Source organism: Jaculus jaculus, chromosome 19, assembly GCF_020740685.1.
Source record: "Jaculus jaculus isolate mJacJac1 chromosome 19, mJacJac1.mat.Y.cur, whole genome shotgun sequence".
Lineage (NCBI taxonomy): Eukaryota > Metazoa > Chordata > Mammalia > Rodentia > Dipodidae > Jaculus > Jaculus jaculus.
Window position 1 is genome coordinate 33,524,067 of NC_059120.1, and position 14,498 is coordinate 33,538,564.

The 14,498-nt window shown below is 39.8% G+C and overlaps 1 protein-coding gene across 1 annotated transcript in view; it reads left to right on the plus strand.

Moving 5' to 3' along the window:
• The first annotated feature begins 3,497 nt into the window (after window positions 1–3,497).
• Window positions 3,498–14,498, plus strand: part of Spag17 (sperm associated antigen 17) — a 300,395-nt gene continuing 289,394 nt past the window's right edge. Inside the window, exon 1 of the mRNA XM_045137882.1 lies at window positions 3,498–3,617. Within this exon, the coding sequence (XP_044993817.1) occupies window positions 3,534–3,617 (84 nt within the window). The 5' untranslated portion in view covers window positions 3,498–3,533. The remainder of the gene's footprint in view (window positions 3,618–14,498) is intronic.

Below are 14,498 nucleotides of genomic sequence, written 5' to 3' on the forward strand. Positions count from 1 at the left end.
AAAGGCCAGTCTGTTGGGCTAGACTCAGAAAGAGAGAGAGCTAATGATAGTTTCTCTGAATTTGAACAATCACAAATTTACTTTAGTCTCCTTATTTCTCCTTTTTTCTCTTTATCTGCAACCTACTCATTATCTCTTTATGACTTGAGTAGACTGGTTGCAAGTACTAAGGTTTATTTGAAGTGTACATACACATTTAAGAAAATGGAAATTATAAAATAACATGAAATATGTAAACATTAGTTATTTTTATAAAAGATAAATTGCCAAAACCGTTTTCATTACCTCATTAATAAAATCACAGTTGCTAAAACAGCTTAAATTAGGAGAAGAGAGATCAAAATTTAGAATGATGGACTTACTGGCCTGCCTAACCTGCACTAGCCAACTAGGAACACCAGAGGTGACTGGACTCCCCCGTCCCAAGAACTAAGTGGCACCCAGGGCCTAGATGGCAGTGAATACCAGGAAGATCTAAAACCCATCAGTATAACAATAAATAAAAGCTGAGTGCCTAACATGAGACAAGCCATCTCTATCACATCTTCCAGGGCCCAAGAAACATTACAGAGGCAATGGCGGATTAAATATGACTGCTGCTCTCACTGCTAGCCTATCTCTTCCAGGGAGATGGCAGTAAACACCAAGGATACTCGAAATTTTTCAAATCTGGGCTGGAGTGATGGCTTAGTGGTTAAGGTTCTTGCCTGTGAAACCTGAGGACCTAGGTTCAATTTTCAAATTGAAGCCAGATACACATGGTAATGCATGTGTCTCGAGTTTGTTTGTAGTGGCTAGAGGCCCTGGCACACCCATTCTCTCTTTCTTCTCTTTCCCTCCCCCCATCTCTCCTCTATTTCCCTCCCTCACAAATAAATAACTAAAATACATTTTTTTAATTATCAAAGCAGAGGTAAGAGGATCACTCTGAGTTAAAGGCCAGTCTGGTACTACAGGGTGAATTCCAGGTTAGCCTGTGCTAGAGTGAGACCCTAACTCAAAACCACTCCCCAACCCCAAGAAATACTTGTCAAAGCAGAATATCAGAGGTTGCTGAGAGCTCAACACTAAAGGAAACTAACACACCCTCAAAGGCTCAGGAAATATTGAAGAGGGAGTGGAAAGAATGTAAGAGCCACAAGGTGGGTAGGAGTCCTCTGAGGCATAGTCCCCACCACTGGTACTGAGTGGTATATTCATGACCCCATAGTGATTACCAGTAACTCCACTGAGGAAGTCCTTTAGTGGAATGGGATCAGACAGAGGGAACGTAAGAGTAAAACCTGCTGGGAAAATGACCAATTTGCAATACATTCACATAATAAAGTTCTCAATTTAAAAAAATTATACTGTTGGAATCAATAATACATTTCTTCTGTTAGGGAATCACCTTTATTTGTTTGTTTATTTACTTATTATACTGGGGTTTGAACTTAGCCTTGTAAATGCTATGCAAGCTCTACCACAGAGCTGTATCCTGACCCTCTATGTTTAAGTTACATTGAAGAAGTTACAGTTTTAAGCCTACAATGTTAAAATATTGGCAAGGAACAAAACTGGAGAAATACTATGAAAATGAATCAGTGAGAGACTCCATGGTTACTATGGACATGCTCAGGAAGAGCCATTCCTGGCAGACCTCTCTAGCCTCACCAGGTATTAACATTTTATTGTTGTGAAAAGAAGGAAGGCTCTCAGATGTGAGTTGTGGCAATGCTAAATGCAGGGATTCTTCCCCCAGAAGATAAACTGCCTATTTTAACTAGAGATGATTGTTTGAAAGACTTTCTGTGAAAGATTATTTCTAGAAATTATGTTCTTCAGTATCTGTATTTTAAAAAATGGGAGTGGCAGGAAATATTTTCCTTCATTGGTCCACATTACGAACAAAGTTAAAAATAAATGTCACTACCAAAACTGAATGAAGTAAGATAGCAATGACCACATATCACTATTGTGTCAGCCAGTGTTCCATTTCTCTGACAACATACATGAGACAATGAATTTATAAGGAGTGGTTTATTTTGGATTATGGAATGAAAGGTTTCAGAATTGTCCTCATGGCTTTGAGTGTGTGACAAAGGCAGACCAACATGGTAGGGCATATGTGGTGAAGCAGTTTGCTTCCCTCTAAGAAGCAAAGATGCTGGGTCCCAAAATCCTCCTCAAAGACCCACTCCCCAAAATGTAACATCCTTCTACTAGGGCCTGACTCCTAATAGTTACAACACTTCTTAGTGGTGCCACAATTTCAGGATTAAGTCTACAACACATGGCCTTTGGAAGACATCTAAAACCCAACTAGAAGCAAGTATCCTACTGTGCCCAGCCCTCAAAATTTCTTCCCCAAAGGAAGTAGTTACAAGAGCAGAGCTCTGCCTGTGGAGGTCATCTACCAGACAGGTTGTGCTGGAAACAGTTAAGCTGTAAGTGACCTTTGGCTAGTTGAGATAACAGAGCAACTCTAACTCTGCGGAGATACTAAACACTACTCACTTCTGGTTGAGTGTGGGTGCCCTCCAAAGTAAGCCTAACCTGGTGGAGGGGAAAGTATCTCTCATTTCGGCAGGCCTAAAACCATGATGATATAGAGGTTAAGACCCTGGATTTGGGAGTCAAATAATCCTGGATTATAATCCTGGCATCCTCATCCTCAACATATATTCTGGAACTCTGGATAAGATTATTGTGAGAATTAAATGAAAAATAACTGTAGAATTGTGAAAAAAACAGAAAAGTTGTAAGAATCAAAATGGAGTTGCTGTGTCAACTCATCAACAAAAAAGTAAAGAACAAGGGTTTCTTACATGACTGCTTTGACATAGCCATTAAAAAACCAGGCGTGGTGGCACACGCCCCTCCCAGCATTCAGGAGGAAGAGGTAGGAGGATCACCATGAGTTCGGGGTCACCCTGAAAATACAGAGTGATTTCCAGGTCAGCCTGAGCTAGAGTAAATTTCTACCTCAAAACAACAACAAAAAATAATCAAAAATATCCCACTGAAACTCCAGTGTGCTCACTGGGCATTATCTTATCCCTGACACTGGAATTTACCTATGTAAACAAAACCTGCCTTGTGGGAGCAGATTATTGTCTTAAAATACCTATTGTAATCCTCTTCTTTTTGACTTTAAACTCACCTCAACTCTTTGAGTAAGAACATAGTTCACTACGGCAGCCATACTCCCACTGCAGTGTCCTCATCTCCCAAATGGAGGCTATGCTTCCCTAATTCCGTGGAGAATTTGTTGTATTCAAGTTGATAATAAGACAGCCTCGGATGGGGGGGTTTGGGTCGGAGGTCTCGGTAGGGGAGTCTAGGGTGGGAGGTGGGGGACCTGGGATGAGGTCTCGGGTGGGGCCTGGCGCCATCCCGCGCGCCCGCGCGGACACGTCGGTTCTTCCGGCCACAGGCGCTGGGGGGGGGGGGGAGTCTGCCGGAAGTGGGCGTGGCTCCTGTTACTATGGTAGCGGGGACGCTCAGGCAGGCCTCAGCCCAGTTTGGAGCCAAATGCGGCGCCCGTCCTCGGCATGGCACCCCGGAAAGAGAAAGGCGCGGCGGGTCCCGGCTCTAAGCTGTGGGAGCCCGCGCTCATAGCGGCTCCCTTCAACCAGGTGAGCGCCAGTCTGTCCGCCGCTCTCGGGCGGGCGCGGGGCACCTCCTCCTGGGGGCGGGGCCGGGGGCGACCCAGCGCTAGGGGTGGAGCAGGGAGACCTGTGCCAGGTCTCTTTTCAGTAGAACCATTTATGCCACTTCCACCACTGTCCTGGGAACGGCTTGCCTTTTCTTTGACATGTACCTTGTCACGTACGGTCTGGCCTATGGTCGTACTTTAGAAACTGCTCAGTGGAAGCTGACATGAAAGACCTACGTTAAGTGATCCCAGAGGGCACGGTTGAAAGTTCTGACAGCAGCGAGGGAGGGGTGGCCTGCCCTTAGCAAGTTGCCACAATCCAGTGGACAATCCATGACCCACTGCCCTGAGTTCAAGCCCGCAGAGGGTCCAGCCATAGCGAGGATTGCTCCCACACGCCCACCTTCAAGGGGGAAGGGGAGCTGCTGGTCCCCAGCAGTTGGTAATTCACTTCTAGGCTGGGCTTGGGCTCTGCAACTTGTAACTGCAAGCTGGCGTTTGACTAGAAATTCTAGCCTACCACTGACTACCATGACTTTTAAAAAACATGGATATTTTTCATTTTATATGTAGGTATATGGTGCACTGGGCTTTGTGCTCAAAGGGAAAATAAAACTAAAGTCTTGTGTCGCCCACGTGAGAAAGTGGCATCTGTTTATCTTTATTCCCCACTGTAGTTATTTTGCTCTAGGAATGGTAACTGTTTGGTAGGGAAATTAGTTTCCATGAAGAATTCTGCTGCCTGTGTGACATTATAGAATTTGGGGTTACTTCTAGAACTTGAGGAGTGCACTACATCAATTCAATAATTAAATAATGCCAACTCAAATTTTCGGAGATGGTTCCAAAGCATTCTCTAAAAGCACCTCCTCTTTTGCTTTTGTAAATAAGAACTAGTCAAAATAATTTTCTTATTTCTTTGATATTGTGTACCTCAAGCTGGGCTCTGAGTGAACCTTTTTGCCTGAATTTTAAACTGCCAGACACAGTCTGCCTGAGGCACAGACGCAGCATTAGCCTGAGCGCTGGAAGCATGAAGTTATAATTTTCTTACTTGAATGGAAAAATCTAAAGGCACTGTTTTTTCTTATAAATTAAAAACCTGAAATAATATTCAGCTTTCTTGATCCTGCTCAAACAATATAGTTTCAATAAATCTTAGACATTAGTAGAAAGAACTGGGACTCAAAATAATATATAGCTTTAACTAGAAAGAGTGAAACAATTTGCTTTAGTTTGTTGGGATACATTCTTACTGCAGGAGAAGGACAACTGCCCTCCACCTCCTCCAGCACTTTTCCCTTAGCTTGGTTTAGTCTCTGTGTCAAAGAGAAAATTGCCAGATTAACTCAGCAATCCAATGCCCAGGGGCATGCCCCAACCACCATGTTTACATGTGAATTTTTTGTGGTAGGGTTAGGTAAACGTTCTACAAGCAGTGTGTATTGAAAAATGAGTTATTATTTTAATTTAGGGAGTCTCTTTCTATGCAGTTGTTATTCATGTACAGGTATGTGTACTTGAGTGTGTGTGCATTGTGTGTGGGGGGAGGGGGCAAGACTGAAATCATTCCTCCAGTCTTCCATAAGCCAGTTTGCAAAAGTCATTGAAGAATCAAATCAGTAGCAGCTTCAATCTCATTTTCATACTAGTTTTACTCTACTTGAAGAAGAGATAAGCTCATAATTCCATTTTAGTGACAGAACTTGTTTCACAAATATATTGGGGTTTCACTTTCAGGCTGTCAATTTTTCAGCACGTTATAGATGCTTCTAAAACATAAAATGGTATAACAAAATGCAATGCAGCTTATTAAACACTACATGATTAGGTAGAGGCTGGAGGTGAGGAGGAGAGTCAGGAAATGCTTTACAGGTAGAATATCGGAGGGGACAATTACTTTAAGTAAGGATGTGATTATATGACTTAAATCAATCTGGGATACAGGTTAGACCCTCCTGGATATATATATTTTTCAAGGTAGGATTTCACTGTAGCTCAGGTTGACCTGGAATTCACTCTGTAATCTCAGGGTGGCCTCAAAATCATGGTGATCCTCCTACCTCTGCCTCCTGAGTGCTGGGATTAAAGGCATATGCCTGGCTCTCCTTCTGGATGTATTTGCTTCTAAATTTAGTCTGAAAATCCAGTGATCATTAACCATGTTTATACTCAGTATTAGCTGTGTTGTGTACAAAACATACCACCTCAGATAAAGATATTTAGATACTCTGGCAGTCAGATGATATAGTACATATTGTAGGTCTGTGTAACACTGATGTATTTGTGACTTAGAGCAGCTTTGGTAGTTCAGGTGCTTTGATGCTGGAATTCTCTTTCTATCTGAGGCTTTGCCTGCTGAGATTTCACTTACCTCTCTCAGTCAACTGTGCACAAAAAGTATTAAGTAAAAAATGACTGAACTAAAGCCAGGCATGGTGGCACGTGCCTTTAATCCCACCAGCACTTGAGAGGCAGAGGTAGGAGGGTTGCTGTGAGTTCCAGGCCACCCTGAGACTACAGAGGGAATTCCAGGTTAGTCTGGGCTAGAGTGAGATCCTACCTCAAAAACAAAGAACAACAACAAAAAAATGACTCAAATAGACCATTTATAAATGTTAATTTGTGTAACCTCCTGAGCAGTGCTGTGATATCTTGCACTACCCTGCCCTGCTCCACCCCTCACACAAACTGTTCATAATTTCAATGTCTCCATGCTGTGTGGGCTGCTTGCCCACTCATCACTCAGTAGTCATCTCAAGTATCAAATATACTAGAGTGGTATCACCATTCTAATGCAATGTGCAAGCATTCAAATTTCATCACATTTTACCATTATTTCACTCAATAATAGCTCCAAAGTGAAAGAAGCATTATACTGGTGGCTGGACATAGTGTTGCACACCTTTAATTTCAGCACTTGGGAGACTGAGGTAGAAGGATAACCATGAATTTGAGACCAGCCTGGGCTCAAAACAAACAAACCCCAAAAAATAGTTAACAGTGGCAATTCAGACAGGCCAAGAAGCTAGAGGTACTTCCTGTAAGTGAAAAGGTGAAAAATGTTGATTTAATAAGGGAAAATAAAGTAAGTGTAAAAGTTAAGATCTACTTCAAGAGTGGAGATTCTGTTGGTGAAATGGTGGATAAAGGAAGAGAATTTGCACTGGTTTGGCTGTCATGCCAAAAAAAAAAAAAAAAAAAAAAAACTGTAAGCACAGTGCATGACAAGTACTTAGTTAATGGAAGACAGTATGTTATGGGGTTAAATACTATTTACTGTGTCAGCCACTAGGGATATTGGAATGCATCTCCATGGATAACAAAAGACTACTGTGTTGTCATGTAAATTGTGTTCATGCTAGTATAAAGGCAAATTTCATTGACCATGGTGAGAAGGAAGAGGTATTAACCTAAGCTGTCAGTACTCATTAAGTTGTATTCATTTCCCATGCTTTCCTCTTTCTATTTTTCTCCTACATCTGAAATTGGGTAATTTATAAGGAACAAAAATCTCTTTCATAATTATCTGAAGACTCATAGATGCTAGAATTTGGTTTGATAAAGAATGTGATTTTACATAACAGGATAGGAGAACCAGGAACTGGCCGTTTACTACAACGATGACCATGCCATGCCCATACCTCCTCAAGGGAGGAATGGAGCAAGAGAGAATAAAGTCATCATGAGATTCTGTGATGTATTGAACATTGTGAAATTATGGGGTGTATTGAACACTGCTTAATTTGTTGCTATACTTAGTTCCATATCTCCCAGAGATTCTAGAGGGTAGTTTTCATCACTAGATTGTTTTCTTTCCACTGTTGTTGCATTTGGCATTTATGTCTGTTATGTTATGCTCTTTGAGGCTACCTGATTCACTACATTGACATTATCACTTTACGTGTGTGTATGTGTGTAGAAAAAAAGTGCAGTCTAGTCAACAATACATTGAACTTTATTTTTTCTTTGCATTCTTTTTAAGCCACTTATTGACAACTTCCATAAATATAAACAATATACTGTGATCGTAATCCCTTCTCCCCACCCTCCATTTTCCCCTCTCAAACCCCCATCCACTGAATCCCTTCTTTCAAACAAGTTTCTATTCTATTCTGATGCCATCATTTCCCCCTCCTATTATGAAAGTATTGTGTAGGTAGTGTTAGGCACTGTGAGGTCATGAATATCAAGGCAATTTTTTATTTGGATGACAGTATTGTGAGCACTCCTCCCATTCCTTTGGCTCTTTCATTCTTTCCACTACCTCTTTGCAATGGTCCCTGAGCCTTGGAAGGTGTGATAGAGATGTCTTACTTAGTGCTGCTGAACACCACTGTCACTTCTTCTCAGGACTATGGTAATTTTTGAGTCACTCAAGTGGTCACTGCCATAAGAAAAGAGAAGCTTCTCCAGCCAAAATTGAGAGTAGCACTAATATGTGGGCATAAAAGAAGTGCTTAGAGATCAGATTGGTAGGTATAATATATGCATTTTATGATAATAGTGGTATATTTTCATTTAGTCTATAACTTCCCCAGCCATAAACTTTTATCTAGGTTTTCAGTACCAAGCATATATTCCCTCCAGTGGAGTGGACCTCCTATCCAAGCAGAGATATATGCCACCATTGTACCAGTTGGTACATTTGGCCTGGCTGACCAATCATAAAGCTTGCAGGGTTCACGGTTGTTGATGCCATTTGTAACTTTTCTTTCCCAAAAAGCTGAATAGCTATGCATGCTACATTGCTCTTCCCAGCATTCTGAAAGCTAGTCAACAGGGAGGAGGTTTGTAGCTCAGCTCCAACTGGATTTCTCAATGACCTACAGCTCAGGCATGTGGAGTCTTCAGAAATAGGGTCTAACCATCTAGATCTGGTGGGCAATCAAGAGCTTTGGCAATGGCCTGTAACATTGTGGGTTATCAAGGGCCTCCCTTGCCAGCCAACAACTCACTGGAAGGTATCCCATATCTGACAATAAAATTTTTCTAATAAGAATTTATGTCTTCTGGCTCAACAAATTTTCAATAATTTTAAATCATTTTCTGACTTTTTTTTCCTTTCCCAAGCATATGATAGTATGAGAGGAGAAATGAGTAAAGGCATTATTTATGAAAGTTCCTGAAAAGTTTTCAGAATTTTCCAAACAGAATTGCCATTCCTTATAGGCACCTACAGACTGCACAGAGCCTCTTAGTAATGTCACATTGCTTCAGAATGGCTGAGCAAGAGGAAATTTGTCTTATTAGTAAAAACTTCTGTGTCAATCACAACCAAATAAAGACCTTTGGCTTCACTGTACTAGAAATAAATCCTTCTGGTTTTTTCTTCATAATATTATGAACCTGTTTTTTTCTCAAACATGTTCTTCAGAAAACCAGGTTGGAACTTTGAGTTGATTTAGGTATCTCACAAAGAGTTTGGTTTAATAGTTTATTAATTTTAATCATTAAGTTTTTTATGTTTGAAATTTTATTAAGAGAGTATTTTCATTTTTCTCGTAATTTAAGTCTCATTCTTCTCTATAGCAAAAATACAGTCATGATGTATGAGACTGCCTACTGATATGTGGGCCATGTCATTCCCTTTCTGTGATTCATCATAGAAAACATGAAATACAGGAAAAGTTTGTAACAACCTATATACCACTTAACCTAGACAGAATTATTGTTCCTATATTCATTGATTTCATTTTGTAATGAATCCAGGCTCACAATATATAAATTAAAAGACTGTTATTATATAATGTTTATCAAGATTTTGCTTTTCCATTAAACATTTACTTCTTCAATGTAAATATCTACATAATTTAAAATATTTAGAAATATCTACTAATATTTTGGGGTCCTCGCTGACACATTGCTCTGTTTTCAATTTCTATATTTTCATCTTCAATTCATATTTCTCCTTTTCAAATGAGTTAACATTTGCATAACAAGTACTAGAGACTGAAAAACATAAAATAATAATTGATAAGAGTGCTGATTTATGGTATTCATTCAGGGATGGGGACTTGCTGGGAGTGTGGGGTCATTCAGCATGTCAGCACTATCATACCCTACAAGGCTGAGGGACCATTGCAGAAGAGGTTCTGGAAAGAGCGTAAGAGCAAAAGAAGAGGTGGAGCGCTTACTATGCTGTCATCTAGATCCTACATGTTCTCAAGAGTCCATACTTCCTCTTAATAGAACTAAAAATTCTGACAATTAGAAAATGTTATGTAGACCCTGCAATTTAAAACAAATACTTACAAGTATGGCCATATGTCTGTTTCTACAATAACATGATGAGGTAGTATATTAGAGATATTTAATCTAAGTTATGTAAAGAATGGCTATTGAAAGCCCTTTGGTTAGTGCTTAAAGTTAAGATAAAAGTATTCTTTAAATTTAGTAAATAAATATGACAAGAGTAATTATTTTATCTGAAACATTGGACTTCATTATTAATCTCATCTTCTGACTTCACATTTGGAGTACATAAATGCTGTAAATGGGGACAGGCGTGGTGGTGCATGCCTTTAATCCCAGCACTAGGGAGGTCAGCCTAAGCTAAAGTGAAACCCTACCTCAAAAAGCCAAAAAAATAAAATGCTGTAAATATATTTTTATATGCAGTTCTTAGGCTTTTTTCTGATGCCGTGTATGCAGGACCAATAGAGATGAGTTCATACCTCAATATTCTATCTGTGATACATATGAAATTTTTATTAAGAAAATTAATTTTCTTCTATCAAAAATGTGTAAAACTACTGGCCTTTGGTCTACCTGGAAGTATAGTACCCTCTCTGTAACCAGCCAAAACTTGGCTCTCAAAGTCTTCATCTACCTCAGTCCTTAGCCATTTCTGTCCCTGACACAGTAATTATTACAGATATTGGTCTTGTTGTTTCTCCAAATCTAGTCTACCACCAAGTTCTCTTGATATTTCCTTTAACAATTCCCCACTCTTTTGATCCCTCGTTTCTACTCAACAGAGATTTGCCAATTCTTGTTCACTAAACCACTTTAATTTTTAAAACTTGTCTTTCCTAAATACTGCTCATACCATTTTAATTCCTAGCTCAACACTTTCCAGTGACCCCTGATAACCACTTTCAGCAAAGTCTAGTCAGCTGATACTTTCCAGCCAACTCTAAGTAGGGCTCCATCTAACTATGAAATTGAATTGCTGTAGGCAAGGGAGTGCTCTCGTTGCAGCACAGACACATATAGTGGGTGGTGAGTTGCTGGAAAGAGCCCAGGTCTAGGGCCAGACAGATTCAGGTGTCCTGACTCTCAGCTGTAGAATGAGTGGCCTGAAACTGAACTCCTTTTGTTTCATGAAGACAATAATACTTTGAATCTTGCTGTGAATAGAAAATTCTATTTCATTTTATTAACATATCAAGAGCATATAGCACTTAGTAAGCCTTCAGTACATGCATCCATGTCTCTTTTACTCAGTATTAGTCTTCTTGCTGTAAATGAACCTCCACTTTTTGCTCCTTATAAATCATGTCTCAAAGTAAGCCTTCTTACAAAATCTCAACTACATTTGTCTTCGCTCACCTTGGCTATGAGCTGTATTTTATAACTTGATGCATAGTTACAGAATGCCTTACATTATTTGTGATCATTTAATGACTAATGAAACACAAGTAGAAAAGCTTTGAAAAATCATATCTTAGGGGCTGGAGGGATGGCTTAGTGGTTAAGGTGTTTGCCTACAAAGCCAAAGGACCTACGCTCAATTCCCCAGGACCCATGTTAGCCAGATGCACAAGGAAGTTCATTTGCAGTGGCTAGAGACCCTGGCATGCCCATTCTCTCTCTGTCTTTCTCTCTCCCTCCCTCCCTCTTTCTCCATCAAATAAATAAATAAATAAATAAAAATATGTTTTAAAAAATCATATCTTAGGGCTAGAGATATTGCATAGTGATTAAGGCAGTTGCCTGCAAAGCCTAAGAACCCTGGTTCGATTCCCCAGTACCCACGTAAACCAGATACACAAGAAATCTGGAGTTTATTTGCAGTGGATGGAGGCCTTGGCACACCCATTCTCTGTCTGTATGTCTGTCTCTTTCTTTCTCTCTCTCTCAAATTAAATTAATTAAAAAATCACATCTTGCCGGGCGTGGTGGCACACGCCTTTAATCCCAGCACTCAGGAGGCAGAGGTAGGAGGATCGCCGAGAGTTCGAGGCCACCCTGAGACTACATAGTGAATTCCAGGTCAGCCTGAGCCAGAGTGAGACCCTACCTCAAAAAACAAAAAACAAAAAAAAAAAAAAAAAAAATCACATCTTATACTGCTCAAATGATGAGCATATTTGTAGGTACATGGGCATAAATGATGAATTGAATTAATTCACTGGTTTGTCTTGAAATATATAGAAACCTGTATCATGGAAACTGGAACAACTAGGAAAAACAGGAGATGGTTGCTAAAAATAGAGGCCAGATGGAATTTATATAGAACAGACAGCATCTATAATCCTAGGAGTTGGGAGGCTGAGGGAGGAGGATTTCTGCAAATCCAAGGCCCTCCTGAGCTACACAGAGTGTACTAGAACAGCAGAGATACATAGCAAGACCCTGTCTCAAAAGACAAACAAAGCACAAATATCACAGAGGTACATGGGCTTGTAGTAGTGCTTAGAAAAGAATAGTAGGATGTCCTCATTTCACTATGTAGAGAAATGTCATCTGTAGCCAGGAGGTGTGTAAGTTAAAAGTCCTCTACAGCGTTTAGCCTGAGCTCTCCTTGTACTTCAGTTAAGAAATAATATTTTACCTCATTCAATGTAACTTAGTGACAATAGCTTGGCTGTGCATGCTTGGAAAATAGTAATAAGGGTTCCTAGAGTATTTAACAAAATGCATAATTCTTGTAAAGGCTTGGAAAGTAGATATGAGTTCAAGAAAGGTAATTACTGAAATGTTAATATCTTAGTCTTCTTTAGTAAATGAAATTGTAAAATATATAGATACTGGGATAATAATAAATAATAAAAAAAAAATAAAGTCTGAGAAGAAAATGTTCAAATGAACTAAAGTGCTTGAAACCATTATGAATGACATTTATCAAAGAGGGAAGTACATTTTATTAGGTAGAGCCCTTGAGCAGTTTTTGAGAGGCAGTGAAGGGTTTTTCAACTTTTTGATCTTAAACAGTAAGCTATTTCTCATGTTAATGTGTATTTAAGACTTACTGGAAATACTCATAATATGAGCTGAAGACTGATACCTGGCAACAGGCATATTTCTGAAATTGGGGTGTTTTTTATTACTATATTTTCTGAAATATGCTTTCATTGATATTTACAAAACAAATTGCCAGTTCACACAAAGATTGTTTTCATAAAAGCCAATGAAAACAACTGAGTTGCTAGGAAGAATGTTAAGAGGGAAATGGACTTTTCATAACCTCACATTATAATTTCTGTTTTTGGACAAAAATGTATTATTTGAATGAGTTTGGAGCTGAAGGGAATTAATGTGTCAAAATATCCACCTAGATGTTATATGTGATCATTTTTATTGCAAGTGAAAAATATTAAACATAAGTAAAAGGTAAGTGTTGCCAGTTAGTTTGGCAACAGCCTAGGAAAATGTTAGTGAAGAAATGGTGAATGCTGCCCATGGTTCACTTCTGGCCATGGAAACCAGCACTGGATCCAAGTTCCCACAGCATAAAGCCCAAGGTGTTCTGCCCAGCTTTCATAGCCCTGCTTAATGTGGCTTTTCTCAGCCTGTCCATCTTCCTCTATTCCAGCCTAGTAGTTTCTGAGCTATCCTTGGGTACATACTGACTACACTCATGTGAGTTCCCTGGTTCCATTTGAGTCTTTGAAATCCTCCCCAGTAAGCTCCAAAACATTGTTGAAGTCACATCATCTGGCCCAAGCTGACTTGCCTCCTTTCATTAAATCTCTTCAGTGATTGTCACCTTGACCTGTTTTTGAGTTGCTGCCCAATGTCAGTGGCATCTACTGAATATTCCTTCATAGCAAAGCAAATGTCTGGAGGGCACCTGAAGCTTAAATACTTTGTGGTTCCTCTTTCCTGGTTATAACCCCAAGTTGTGATAAGCACATACTGGCCTTTACCCAAAATCTGCTGTAATGAATCTGACTTTGTGTTACTGTCATAGTCTGTTGGCCTATTTTCTCTTTTGAACTCCAAAAACAGATGCACCCTAGTGATCATGGTCACAAATTGAAGACTACTGCTACTGCCAAACTGTAATTACTGTAAAGTGAGGTTAGTGGATATCTTACTGACATTGTTGACAAGAGAATAGTTGACTGCTCAAGATCTAAACATCACATCCAGACCCAAAGTCTGGATTATCTCCTTCAATCCTGCTCTTTGCCCAGTCTTCACTTTTTCTCATTGAATGATGTTGCCATTAACCAAGACCATTACTAAGACACAAAACTTTGCATACATTTTTGTCCTCACTTTCCCCGCTTTAAAACAATTGTTCAGTAAGCCCTGTTGGGTAGACCTTTCTGGTGGATTTAAAATCTGTCATCATAGCTCTCTCACTGCTACATCCTAATCCAAGCCACCCACCCCATTTCTTACCTAAGCTCCAGAGGCCCTGAAGAGCTCAGAGCTCCATGCTTACTGCTTTGGTCTTCAGTCTCCATCCAGCAGTAACCATGATTTTCTGATAAAGTCCAAAGACCAGCATGGCCTGAGCTAGTCCTACTGGTATCTGCTGGTTCCCCTTTTATTGCTTCTGACTTACCCTCTCACTTGCTCACTGTAACCATACTGGCTCAGTGTAACGGAACCCATACCTGGAATTGAGAACCGAATCAGAATCATATGGAGACCAAGATTATGTTCTCCTGTGTCAAGCTCTCAC